This window comes from Dendrobates tinctorius, unplaced genomic scaffold (genome assembly GCF_039654945.1).
Source record: "Dendrobates tinctorius isolate UK_male_01 unplaced genomic scaffold, ASM3965494v1 ptg000028l, whole genome shotgun sequence".
Lineage (NCBI taxonomy): Eukaryota > Metazoa > Chordata > Amphibia > Anura > Dendrobatidae > Dendrobates > Dendrobates tinctorius.
Window position 1 is genome coordinate 100,403,846 of NW_027361696.1, and position 14,191 is coordinate 100,418,036.

The 14,191-nt window shown below is 41.3% G+C and overlaps 1 protein-coding gene across 3 annotated transcripts in view; it reads right to left on the reverse strand.

Moving 5' to 3' along the window:
* Nucleotides 1-14,191, reverse strand: part of DLG5 (discs large MAGUK scaffold protein 5) — a 244,339-nt gene that overhangs the window by 156,868 nt on the left and 73,280 nt on the right. For all 3 annotated transcript variants that reach the window (XM_073571224.1, XM_073571223.1, XM_073571225.1), the window contains exons 2-4: nucleotides 11,978-12,046; nucleotides 3,274-3,442; nucleotides 2,968-3,111 (exon numbers count right to left, since the gene is read on the reverse strand). In XM_073571224.1, the coding sequence (XP_073427325.1) occupies nucleotides 2,968-3,111; nucleotides 3,274-3,442; nucleotides 11,978-12,046 (382 nt within the window). The remainder of the gene's footprint in view (nucleotides 1-2,967; nucleotides 3,112-3,273; nucleotides 3,443-11,977; nucleotides 12,047-14,191) is intronic.

The window sequence follows — 14,191 nt, forward strand, 5'->3', positions numbered from 1 at the left end:
GGACTGCACTCTTCTGCTGGATGAGATGGATCTGGATGCTGTCACAGTGAACAGGGCGAGGAGCCAAAAGCCAGTAACCAGGGCCAACTTTCTAGTCACTATAGCGACTGGTTGAACAGAGTTTTACTAACAAGAGATCAGACATTGCCTTACAGGATGGACATGTAAAGGTGGCAATAAACAGACAGGCTTTTCTCTCTCTGGAGGAGACTTATAATTCATACATTTATCACTAAGAATTACCATAAAGGGAACCTATCATGTCCCCAAACACTATTAACCTGCAGATGTAGGGTTAATTTGCAAGTAAATAGCGTTATTATAATGCTCACCAGCCTCCTTACTGAGAGTGTGGCTACCAGGAGAAAGTCACCTTCATCCCTCCTGAGATCTGTAGGCTCTCAGTCATACAGGCGTGCCTGTAGTGGTTTCAGTCACTGTGAACGGTAGCTGTAAGCACGCCCGACACTCTGATAGCTTGCACTGCTGCAGTGCATCTCTGCAGGGCAAACTGTCAGTCTGTGTCAGTGCGCGCTTACAGCAGTCACTGTGCGCTGAGCCGGTGACTGAAGTCCCTCTGGGCACGCCTCTATAACTGAAAGCCGGTTGTTCCCAAAAGGATTGAAGTTGATTTTCTCCTGGCAGCTGTCAGTAAGGTGTCCAGACAGCATTGTAACACTATCAACCTGCAGATTAACCCTACATCTGCAGATTAATAGCGTTTGTGGACATGACAGATTCCCCTTAAAATCTTTTTATCGTTTTTCTAATCTATGCATGGAGAATCCATAAGTACTGTGTATATGAAATAAAAGTCCTAGACCTTGATCTGTTCTGATAACTAAAAATGATATTGTGTTTAGTCCTGTTTATTTACCTATTGTTTTCTAAATTAATATGAAATTGCTGCCAGTAAGCTACAAGCTTCCTCCGATTCCCAAAAAGCATTTCTGCAAAATAGCACAACTATCAGAGGACAAGGGAGTCTGAAAAGTGACAAACACTGTAGTTGTATTCTCATCTCCTTGCTTCCCCACAAACAGACACAAATGACAACTGATGATTTTCCATTATTTTGCATATCTATACCGCTTTGAATTCAAATGTGAAGAAATATAAAATATGAAGAAAAAAATCTTAGAAGTGTAAAAGGAAGACTTCAAAGTGAATTATATTTAGTTTGTGGAAAAAGAGGATTTACACACTCCTTACATGTACGCTCACACTGGCGAGGAGCCAGCATATAACCAGGACGAGTGCTATCTGATGTTTCATGGGATAGCACTCGCTCCAATGTTACATTATGGAGCCGGGCTGACTAGCGTTTATTTTCTCATAAGTCGGCATGAGAAAAAAAATCATTCCATGTTACGATTAGCAGCGTTTATTGAATGCCACACATCCATACAAGTCTATGGGTGCATGCAAAACATTGGACTGAACTCAGATGTCATCCAAGTGCATTCCGATATACACCAACTCACAGAATGGAGAAGTTTAAAAAATTAAGATCTCTGTGATCCATCTTCTCCGCACACGTGATTCTCGCATGAGAGAGAATCGGATCACAGAAAAACGACACCCGATTCTCACATGAGAAAATCATCGGGTGCTACTCACCAGTGTGAGCGAGCCCCAACATTGAGATTGTGACAGCAAGAATGAAGTCATGGAATTATGGATACCAAAGAATGGAGACATATTATTGTTCTGCGAATGACAAAAAAATGGAAACTACAATTTAAGAACATCTCAATTTATTCAGTATGGCGTATAAGCACCTGTGCAGAAATCCCGCACTTACATCGATGTGTGTCATCACTTAGGTTATTAATGGTTGTCTGAAGAATGTTCTGAATACACTTGGGCAAGTCATCAAGATCCACTGCTGGCAACTCTCTTTATAACAGCAGACCAGTAATGTCTCTGTTGTGCTCAATGAGAAGTACAGAGATGCTGCAAACCATGATCACATGCTTAGGGCAACAGAGGCTACTTATAGAAGCATGAGGAACATACAGCCCGGTGTTGGCGTGTTAAAAAACAGCTCCTGAGACACTTTGGATAAATGGCTGTACCACTGGTTCCACATTTGATCCATTCTGTACTGCATGTGAAATTAAAAGTCGAGCACCAAGTCTAAGGCGTCAAACAGTGTCTACGCAAACCCATTACAACATTAGTGTCCCTTGACCTCACACCACCGCTCTAAAAGGCTATCATGGTGCAGAGAAAGACATCGATGATTACCGCTTCTGCATTTAACTCAATGATTTCACGTGGGAATACCATGAAGAGGCCTCCAAGGGAGGAACATCACACCGGTCTTAATCTAGGGATTATGGTACCCCGAACCCTCTGGTCTTCATTCCAACTACACTATGGGTATTTGCACACATTCAGTATTTGCAGAAAACAAATCTACCGGTAACACAGCTGCAGATTTGTTGCCAGGAAAAACGCAGAATAAAATACAGACGTTTCTACGCAGCAAAATCTGCAGCAAAAATGCTGAAAAATGAGCATGCTTCAGATTTAAATCTGTTGCAAACCTGCATGTAAATAATCAGCATGTACATAAAACCGCACACTTCTCATTCACTGGTACTGGGCAATCCATCTGTTTTTGTGACAAAAACTGTGCTAAAATCACTGCAACAAAAAATGCAGCATGTGCACAGACTGACAGCTCGGCATTACAATGACTTGGTCGTGGAGCCAGTGGTATGGATATTTCTACAAAATGTCCCATTTTTTTCATAATTTGCATGTCATTAAAATGTCCATCCATCCTGTGATTTGCACAATTCCAAGAATTTTGCTTCTTTCTGTCGCAATTTCAATGTTGAGGAGTCTACATTATATGAATATTCTCACTTAAACAAGGATTTTTATGTGAATTTTCCATGTAAAAATAATCCAACACCGTGGCTGACAGCACTGTCACAGTGTTAACCACATACTTACTGGTAGAAATCAGCTTCCTTCGCAGCCTCCTCACACTTTTTAAGTGCTTTGGAGTGCTGGCTCTGTAATGCCTCCAGTTCTGACATAGCTTTCATACACTGCACCTTTAATCGTTCGTAGTCCGGCGTGACCTTGGGGCTTGGTCTGTATAAAAATGAGAACAAAGACATTTTTGATGCATTCAACATCAGTGTTTTACAGGTCTAAAAAATTAGGAATAAAAAAACCTGCAAGCTGTGTTAAAACGCTTTTAAGAATAACATTGCAATAATCAAATGATGGCTAGGTAATCTTCTCTATTGTTACCTGCAATCATCAAATGTTGAGCCAGGAGAGGACAGAGCCAGTCGTTTCCGAAGCTCATCTCTTTCACGTGTCACTTGCCTCAACTGTGACAGTATGGTGTCCAACTTCTCACTCATAAGACGGCCATCAGTGGTAGATAAGGGAGGAGAGGAAGCCTTATTAGTCGTACCTGTAATGTATTACAAAAAAAAAGCAGTTTAATCCATCACGAACCATAACAAGGAAACATTTAGATATATTAGTTACCTTGTATGGTCAGATATTTTATTTTTGTGCCAATTATGTTTTGAAAGGAAGATAGAAAAACCTTTACAGGGAGGTTTTCTATTTTTTCACAGACAAGAAAAAGGTAACACACATAGAAACATTGCTACCTAGAGACATACATTTTTGCTTAAGATCCATTAACCCCTTCGCCCCGAAGCCTGTTTTCATCTTCATGACCAGGCCAATTTTTACAATTCTGACCACTGTCACTTTATGGTCATAACACTGGAACGCTTCAATGGATCCCACTGATTCTGAGAATGATTTCTCGTGACATATTGTACGGTATGACAGTGGTAACATTTCTTTGACATGACTCGCGTGTACTTGTGAATAAAATGGAAATTTGGTGAAAAATTCGCAATTTTCAAACTATTAATTTTTGTGCCCTTAAATCAGAAGTTATACAAAATAGTTCATAAATAAAATTTCCCACATGTCTACGTTACATCAGCACAATTTTTGAAACAATTTTTTTTTTGTTAGGAAGTTATAAGGGTTAAAAAGTTCACCAACAATTTCTCATTTTTTCAACAAAATTTGCAAAACCAATTTTTTTTTTTTTTTTAAAGGGAACCTGTCACCTTCATTCTCCACATATAAACTGCGGCCATCGCCATTAGAGGCTTATCTACAGCATTCTGTAACCTGAAAGATAAGAAAAACAGGTTTGATTATACTCACCGAGGGGTGGTCCGGTCCGATGGGGGTCGCAGGTCCAGGGTCCGGCGCCTCCCATCTTCATGTCGCGGCTCCTGCGCAGGCGTCATTCTCTGCCCTGTTGAGGGCAAAGCAAAGTACTGCAGTGCTCAGGCGCCAGGAAAGGACAGAGAGGCCCAGCACCTGCGCACTGCAGTACTTTGCTTTGCCCTCAACAGGGCAGAGAATGATGCCTGCGCAGGAGCCACGCCAGGAAGCAAGGAAGAGGACGCCATCGCATGAACACACCCATTGGACCCCGCCCCTGGGTGAGTATAATCTAACTCGTTTTTCTTATCTTTCAGGTTACATCGGGGGCTTATCTACAGCTTTATAGAATGATGTAGATAAGTCCCTAATGGTGGTGGCCGCAGCTTATATGCGGAAAATGAGGAGACAGGTTCCCTTTAAGGGACCACCTCACATTTGAAGTAAGTTTGAGGGGACTATATGACAGAAACTAGTGACACCATTGTAAAAACTGCATCCCTCAAGGTACTCAAAACCACATTCAAGAAGTTTATTAACCCTTCAGGTGCTTCACAAGATTTGGAATGTGGAAGGAAAAAATAAACATTTGCTTTTTTTTCACAAAAATTCTCCTTTGGACCTTTTTTTTTTTACCTTCATAAGGGTAGCAGGAGAAAATGGACCATACAATTTGTTTTGCAATTTCGCCTGAACACGCTGATACCCAACATATGGGGGAAATCTACTGTCTGGGCACACGGCAGAGCTCGGAATGGAAGGAGCGTCATTCACTTTGGAATGTAAAATTTGCTGGCATAATTAGCATGTCACGTTTGGAAAGCCCCTGATGTGCCTAAACAGTGGAAACTCCCAACAAGTGACACCATTTTGAAAACTAGATCCCTTAGGGAACTTGTCTAAATGTGTATTGAACACCTTGAACCCCCAGGTGCTTCACAGAAATTTATAACGTTAAGCCATGAAAATAAGAAAAATCATGTTTTTCACATATTTTATTTTTTTTTAGCTCCAAATTTTGCATTTTCACAAGGGTAACAGGAGAAAATGAACCCCAATATTTGTTGAGCAATTTCTCATGAGTTCACCGATAGCCCATATGTTGTTAAAAACTACTTTTGAGGCACAGTGCAACGCTCAGAAGAGAAAAAAAAAAAGTCATATTACAGTGTTTGAGAGTGCCATGTTACATTGTCAGAGCCCCTGAAGTGCTAACCCAGCTGCAACCCCATAAGTTACCTCATTTTTCAAACTAAACCTCTCAATGAAGTCATCTAGGGGTGCAGTGAAGATAAAATAGGTTACATTTTTGGCACCAAGATTGTGTGCTAGCCCCAGATTTTACATTTTCATACTGGGAAATGGGTAAAAATGGCACCAAAATTTGCCCCACAATTTCTACTGAACATGGCAATATCCCATATGTGGCTGTACAGTACTACTTAGCCACACGGTGAGACTTGGGAGGGACTGAACGTTATTTGCCTCCTGGAACGCAGATTTTCCAAAAATAGTTTGCAGATTCCATATAAAGCGCCCCTAAATTCTAGAAAAGAATAATCCCCCCTCAAGTGACCCCATTTTGGAAATTATAGCCCCTTGGGAATTTATCTACAGATGTACTGACAATTTTGACTCCATGGGAGTTTTCCAGAAACAAGCAACAGTGGATGTTGCTGAGTGAAAATTGTAGTCACCAGTACATTATGCCCAGCACATGCTTCTGGAGACACGCACCTGTAAATTAACCTGCTCCTCATCACTACAGAAATGCCAATCATGTGGGCGCTAAATGTGGTTTAGGCACACGGGGGCTCAGAAGTGGGGGGGGGCATTAGGATTTGGGAGCGGAGAATTTGCTGAATTTCTTTTTGGGGGTGAGGAGCCATTTCACTTTTTCAGAGACTTTGTGCTACCAGTAACGTGGAAGCCGCCCCAATATTTCTGTTAACAGATGACAGACCTGAATGAGGGCTTGCTTTTTTGTGGATTGAGTTGACGCTTTTATTGGGAAAATTCTACATAACGTTTGGGATCATATTTATCCGGTGCTCTACGCTGAGCACTTACATCAGGATTTCCATCTAAATCTCTGAGAGAGAGCTTTTGGATTTTTAAACTTGGCACTTTGACTCCAGAGGGGTTAAACCTTACAATTGAGAAAGCTAATTGAGGACCGTTTTCTTTTTATGATATATTTTATATATTTTTGTTCTTAACAGCTTTTACCCTTCATTCTTAACTACCGTATATACTCGTGTATAAGCCGACCCCCCATAATTTTGCCACAAAAAACTGGGAAAACTTATTGATTCGCGTATAAGCCTAGGATGGAAAATGCAGCAGCTACTGATAAATTTCAAAAATAAAAATAGATACCAATAAAAGTAAAATTAATTGAGACATCAGTAGGTTAAATGTTTTTGAATATCCATATTGAATCAGGAGCCCCATATAATGCTCCATAGTTCATGATGGGCCCCATAAGATGCTCCATACAAAATACACCCCATATAATGCTGCACAAAGGTTAATAATGCCCCCATAAGATGCTCCATAGATTATGCCCCCATAAAATGCTCCATAGATTATTCCCCATAAGATGCTCCATAGAATATGCCCCCATAGGCTGCTCCATAGATTATACCCCCATAGGCTGCTCCATAGATTATGCCCCCATAGGCTGCTCCATAGACTATGCCCCCATAGGCTGCTCCATAGACTATGCCCCCATATGCTGCGCCATAGAATATGCCCCCATATGCTGCCCCATAGGATATGCCCCCATATGCTGCCCCATAGGATATGCCCCCATATGCTGCCCCATAGAATATGCCCCCATATGCTGCTCCATAGAATATGCCCCCCATATGCTGCTCCATAGAATATGCCCCCCATATGCTGCTCCATAGACTATGCCCCCATATGCTGTCCCCATAAGATGCTCCATATATTATGCCCGCATCTGCTGCTGCAAAAAAAAAAAAAAAAAATGCCATACTCACCTCAGCTGCTCATGACCCAGCTCACCTCTGTCTGCCGCTTCCTGTATCGGTGACTGTTCAGGCAGCAAAGGGCGCAGCATGCACTAACCACGTCACCGCGGCCTGTGCTGCCTAAATAGCACAGACAGAGGACGCAGCAGACAGCGGTGAGCAGGGATGGACAGGGGGCAGGTGATTATTGCTATACTTACCCCCTCCTGGCATGGTCTCTGCAGCCCCGCTTCTCCACGGTCTCCCTTCCTGCCTTCAGCGGTCACGTGGTACCGCTCATTACACTCATCTCATGAATATGCGCATATTCATCAGTTTAATGAGCGGTACCTCGTGACCGCTGAAGGCAGGAAGGGAGACCATGGAGAAGCGGGGGGGGGCTGCAGAGACCACGCCAGGAGGGGGCAAGTATGATCTCTGACACCCCCGCTCCCCCTCCCCCGCCGACCCCCAGGTATATGACTCGTGTATAAGCCGAGGGGGACTTTCAGACCAAAAAAATGGGCTGAAAATCTCATCTTCTACACGAGTATATACGGTATATTGTGATTGTTTGCATCCTTATGCAATTACTTTTATCGTTTTTTTACTTATAGTAGCATGTTTAATTATGTATGATGTAATTAATTGGTTATCACTCCCCATTGGTCAATGCTCTTTTAAATACCGTATGTGCCCTTTGCATTTTTTTTGCATATTGCCACCTGAGGAAGACAGAATTCATCTGTCGAAACGCGTTGTGGATTACTTTAATAAAAAGAAGATTTCATAATTCATTTCCTTTCCTTGCGCTCCTACAGACCAGGTTCACCAATCTCTGCAATTACATCTAGGTAGGTCACAAGAAAAAAATGACAGCACTCAGATCAATGTTATTCAATGGGGCAGAGCAGATGACCGTTTATTTTATTGACCGAATCCGCATGTGACAAAAAACAAAAATCGCAGCATGCGCTAGTTTCTTCTATATGTCGGGACAGAGTTCCCCCTTCAAATCTATGCATGTGAAGAAAAAAAGCAGATCCCATAGAGGATATCAATACAGCATCTGGATTTTTATGCATATATTGCATTTCTGCAACATCAGAAATGTAAACGGTCTAGTAAATTATTAATAAATGCTGCTATAAAAATAACGGTTTGCACCTGGACTGCACATGGGACAAATGAGAAAAAAAACATCCATGTTTTCTGGATGAAACTGATGATTTTTAAACACTTGTTTGAACCCTGCCTAAGCTGGAAAGTGATTGTTTTTCAAGATTGGCCAATAATCTCATGTATATGGCGGTTTCATGACTGTACACAGACACCTGGGCTTGTCTCTCATGGTAGGAAAGACACTGCAAGGTTAGCCAAAATTTTCCAGTACTAATAGTGTCTGTAAAGAGCATTTACACAAAAAAAGCTACCAGTTATGAAGCACTGCATTTTATATTTGGCTTTACTTTTAATGAAATAGAAGGCTGAAACTAGACAAAAGGTATTCCTCAAAAGAAAAGGTTTTTATTTCTATGTTGCATACCTGTTTTGGAGTTAAATTACTTGTACAGAAATTTATGGTATACAAATACAACCATGTGCTGGATACGAGCCCTTGTCTGCAAACTGGTTCTTAAATTGGTTCAGATTTTTTTTCTCTAGGTAAAAAGCAAAATCAGTATCTCCCTGCAATAGGGTCATAAATATCCTACACAACTGAGTAATAAGGAAACGCAACACGTGCAGTGCATTCGGGCACACCTACACATAGTACTTTGTTCTTCCAACCGGTGAATCAGACATTGCTGCAGGAAGAAATGTTCTATAGCGTTACTGCTGACAATAAAGCCACAATTTAGGGACTGAACAGAAAAGGCTCTTTCTTAATATGCTTACACCGCTTATGTAATTAAAAAATATGGAACAAGCACCATAACATGGCTGTTTAATATCAGGTCAATTAAAGCACAAAGCTTCAATAGATGGAATCTCTCCTTAAAAGCCTCATATTGATTTGGCTTCAAAATACACTGGAACAATACCTGCTCCATAGCTCTCCATTTATTACACAAATCACGTCACAGCAGAAAATAAGCATATTAACTATGATTACCGTATGTACATCAATAGTTCAGGGGAAGAGTATGTTGATGTGTACATTCCTCATGTGGGCATGTGTACTGTATCACTGCTGGTGACCCCCCAACAACTAAATAAGGGCTGATTTCATTTCCAGAGTTCTGATCTTGTGTGTTCCCGTGGAAGCCAGGGTAGGAATAAAGGAAGGCGTGCTAAGATGCAAAATGACATGGAGGTAACTCCTGCAATAATGGGACATTACCGTATATTATTACTACCTCTGACAACTTGCAAGGTGTCTATTTGCTAAAAATATATTTATGGGACTATAAAATGACAATTTTATTATTTAATTCTGGTGTTTGGTATACAGTTGTGGCCAAAAGTATTGACACCCTTGCAATTTTGTCAGATAATACTTGGTTTCTTCCTGAAAATGATGGCAATCACAAATTCTTTGGTATTATTATCTTCATTTAATTTGTCTTAAATGAAAAAACACAAAAGAGAATGAAGCAAAAAGCAAAACATTGATCATTTCACACAAAACTCCAAAAACGGGCCAGACAAAAGTATTGGCACCCTCAGCCTAATACTTGGTTGCAAAACCTTTAGCCAAAATAACTGCGACCAACCGCTTCCCGTAACCATCAATGAGTTTCTTACAATGCTCTGCTGGAATTTTAGACTATTCTTCCTTGGCAAACTGCTCCAGGTCCCTGATATTAGAAGGGTGCCTTCTCCTAACTGCCATTTTTAGATCTCTCCACAGGTGTTCTATGGGATTCAGGTCTGGACTCATTGCTGGCCACCTTAGAAGTCTCCAGTGCTTTCTCTCAAACCATTTTCTACTGCTTTTTGAAGTGTATTTTGGGTCACTGTCCTGCTGGAAGACCCATGACCTCTGAGGGAGACCCAGCTTTCTCACACTGGGCCCTACATTATGCTGCAAAATTTGTTGGTAGTCTTCAGACTTCATAATGCCATGCACCCGGTCAAGCAGTCCAGTGCCAGAGGCAGCAAAGCAACCCCAAAACATCAGGGAACCTCCGCCATGTTTGACTGTAGGGACCGTGTTTTTTTCTGTGAATGCCTCTTTTTTTCTCCTGTAAATTCTATGTTGATGCCTTTGCCCAAAAAGCTCTACTTTTGTCTCATCTGACCAGAGAACATTCTTCCAAAACGTTTTAGGCTTTTTCAGGTAAGTTTTGGCAAACGCCAGCCTGGCTTTTTTATGTCTCGGGGTAAGAAGTGGGGTCTTCCTGGGTCTCCTACCATACAGTCCCTTTTCATTCAGACGCCGACGGATAGTACGGGTTGACACTGTTGTACCCTCGGACTGCAGGGCAGCTTGAACTTGTTTGGATGTTAGTCGAGGTTCTTTATCCAACATCCGCACAATCTTGCGTTGAAATCTCTCGTCAATTTTTCTTTTCCGTTCACATCTAGGGAGGTTAGCCACAGTGCCATGGGCTTTAAACTTCTTGATGACACTGCACACGGTAGATACAGCAACATTCAGGTCTTTGAAGATGGACTTGTAGTCTTGAGATTGCTCATGCTTCCTCACAATTTGGTTTCTCAAGTCCTCAGTTCTTTGGTCTTCTTTCTTTTCTCCATGCTCAATGTGGTACACACAAGGACACAGGACAGAGGCTGAGTCAACTTTAATCAATGTCAACTGGCTGCAAGTGTGATTTAGTTATTGCCAACACCTGTTAGGTGCCACAGGTAAGTTACAGGTGCTGTTAATTACACAAATTAAAGAAGCATCACATGATTTTTCGAACAGTGCCAATACTTTTGTCCACCCTCTTTTTTAATGTTTGGTGTGGAATTATATCCAATTTGGCTTTAGGACAATTCTTTTTGTGCTTTTCATTTAAGACAAATTAAATGAAGATAATAATACCAAAGAATTTGTGTTTGCAATCATTTTCAGGAAGAAACTGAGTATTATCTGACAAAATTGCAGGGGTGTCAATACTTTTGGCCACAACTGTAAGGGTGAAAAATGACCCAAGTCCCTGGTCATGAAAGGGTTAAGCTAGTAGGCACAGATTCTTTAACCTATCAACAGATTTTACTATTAGTTTCTTGACTCTATAGCTGCATTCTCGCTCTCAAGCCCTGTATGGCCAAATAGAAATAGAAAACAGACAGCTTTATGACAGGTCCGGAAAAGAGGCATATAAAAAGAATACTAAAGGTTTAAAACAAAATATAAAAAACACAAAAAAAAATTTCTTTTCATACCAGAAATATTCTCATATTAACTATTTAATCGCTTGCGGTAAAAGGCCCAAAGCCTGGGGTAGAAATAAGCAGAAATACAGAAATAGTCTTCTTGACAACATTATTAGCTAACAGAAATGTTGTCAGAACTTGGCAGTAGTTCAGCTCAGACTAGAAGCTATTTCCAGTTTTCTCTGGTATGAAGAATGTCTGTCCAATGAGGCTCTTGGCTATAGACGACATCCCTAGACTTACAGAAGGTGCAGAGATTGCACAGTTCTCAGGGATGAGACCTCCAGCTTGTAGGCATTTTAGCACAAATTCCACCATAGTGCAACAGGAGGTGCACAATATATCTATACCGTCAGTAATCAGATTTTTTTTTGTCTTAATCATTTTATTTAGAAATAAACAACAAAATAATCCAAAATAAAGTGAACATATGAAAACTGTCTTACCAACACTACTGAGAGAGCCACTGCTTTCCGAGTCTGAAGGCATGGTGGTGAGGACACTGTACGTGGAGCCTGTTACAAAGCAGAAGAAATGCCAATTAGTGATGACGAGTCAGGCATTACTGGTGTTGGGCAACTGGCTATACAAATCAGAAGCAAGGCTGATATCAGATAGCTGTAATCGGTTTTGGTTTGGAAGTCAAGCCACCACTTAGAGCAATAACGAAGAAGTGGACGTGACCATGTATTGAAATAGTTGTCGACTAATTTGTCTAGGTGCCATTTATGAGAATATTTTCTACAGGAGCATGAGTGTATGTATTAAGATCTTTTAAAGTCCCTTGCGCCTCCCCTAAAGTCATCCTAGTCTGTCAAATTTTAAATTCTGTTCTATTACATTGTGTGTCTTTAGATAACCTTTCCTCCGCACATCAGTTTTTTGTGTGCAAATGTGATCTGTGTTTTTCAGAGATAAAAATCACACCAATTATATTCTGTGGGGTAGTTCACATGTGTTTCTTTCTACAGATCAAGTAGTCCACAAAGAAGAATGGAGACTTGTCCATTATTAACATGAGTGTCCGATAAAAAACTTGACAATGCAATTCAAGGGCTCCATTGAAAAAAAATAAAATAAAAACACAGACCGCACTCTGATGCCATCGGTATGCTGCCCATTTTTCACAGACTATTTGATAGGAGGAGCAGGAGAAAACTCCATCAGTGTATTTTATCTGAGAAAGGGCTCATACTCATTTCACTCTGACTAGTGTTAGGGTATGTGCACACGCTGCAGATTACTCTGCGGAATTTTCTGCACCAAATCTGCATCCCTTGGCAGAAACCGCTTGCGGAATTGATGCGGATTTCAATGCGTGTTTGGTGTGCGGATTTGTTTGTACTTGTGTAGGAGAAAGAAAGAAAGAAAGGAAAGAAAGAAAGAAAGGAAAGAAAAAGAAAAGAAAAAAGAAAGAAAGAAAGAAAGAAAAAAAAAAAAAAAAAAGAAAAGGAAAGAAAGAAAAGAAATAAACTCATTTTTATGTGCCAGACTGGAAAACGCTGCTGCGAATCCGCAAAAAGAATTGATATGCTGCGGGGGGAAAAAAACGCTGCAAATCTGCATGGAATTTTCCGCAGCATGTGCACAGCATTTCTTAACTTTTCATAGACTAACATTGCCTGTGCACTACACTGAGGATTTAATGCAAATACGCATGGAAAAAACCGCTGCGGATCTGCATCAAGATCCACAATGTGTGCACATAGCCTTAGGCCTGTTTCACACTTCAGTTTTTTAACGTCAGTCAAAATCCGCCAGTGTGAAAAAACGGATCCGTTTACATTTTGTGACAAATGAATGCCACCGGATCTGTTTTTTGGACAGATCCGTTTTAGTTGCAAGTAAATGAAATTTAAAGCAACATGACGAGAGGGAGAGAGAGAGAGAGAGAGAGAGCGCAAAATGAAGGGTTTTGACTGACGTCAAAAAATTGAAGTGTGAAACAGGCCTTAGTCAGTGATTCTGTGTTCATCTGTGATTTTTTTTTTTTCTTAGCTCGGACTGAGAAACAAATGCCAGTATGCAGAGAGTGGCCGCATTTATCAGATGAGACTCTGCAGTGCAAGTCAATGGGTGCAAGAAATAAAAAAAATCATACAGACCATGCGTGTGCTGTGTGATTTTTACCCACCCATCTCATAGGAAACTCAACATTTCATCAGCCGAGTACAGTAAATTCACAGCCCGGACCGTCAGAAAAGAACAGATATATAGATAGATTGAAATAAAAAAAATAGCATGGGGTCCCTAATATTTTTCTTAAAGGGGTTATCTACTACTTTAAATTAACCCCCCAATGTATCCCCCCGGGGCCCCTAATGAATTTTGTACATACCTTATGTTGCCTATACTGCCTGTGAGCGGCGCTATCCGTGGCCGCTCATAGGCAGCACGTGACCCAGCACTGACATCATGACAAGTGAGGCGTGACTCAGCGCTGGGTCCCCGTGGTGGCTGCTGGTTTGTGGGCGGGGAAACCCCGCCGCATCACAACCAGCATCCACCGCGCGCTTTCTCAATGAACGGGCGTGTGGTGGATGCTGGGTGTGACGTGAGGGATAATCCCGCCCACAGCCTGGCAGTCAGCGTGGAAGGAGGAAGGGGTTGCTGCCAGCACTTGACGGGACGTCAGTGGAAGAGCCGGCTGCAGCCGGAGG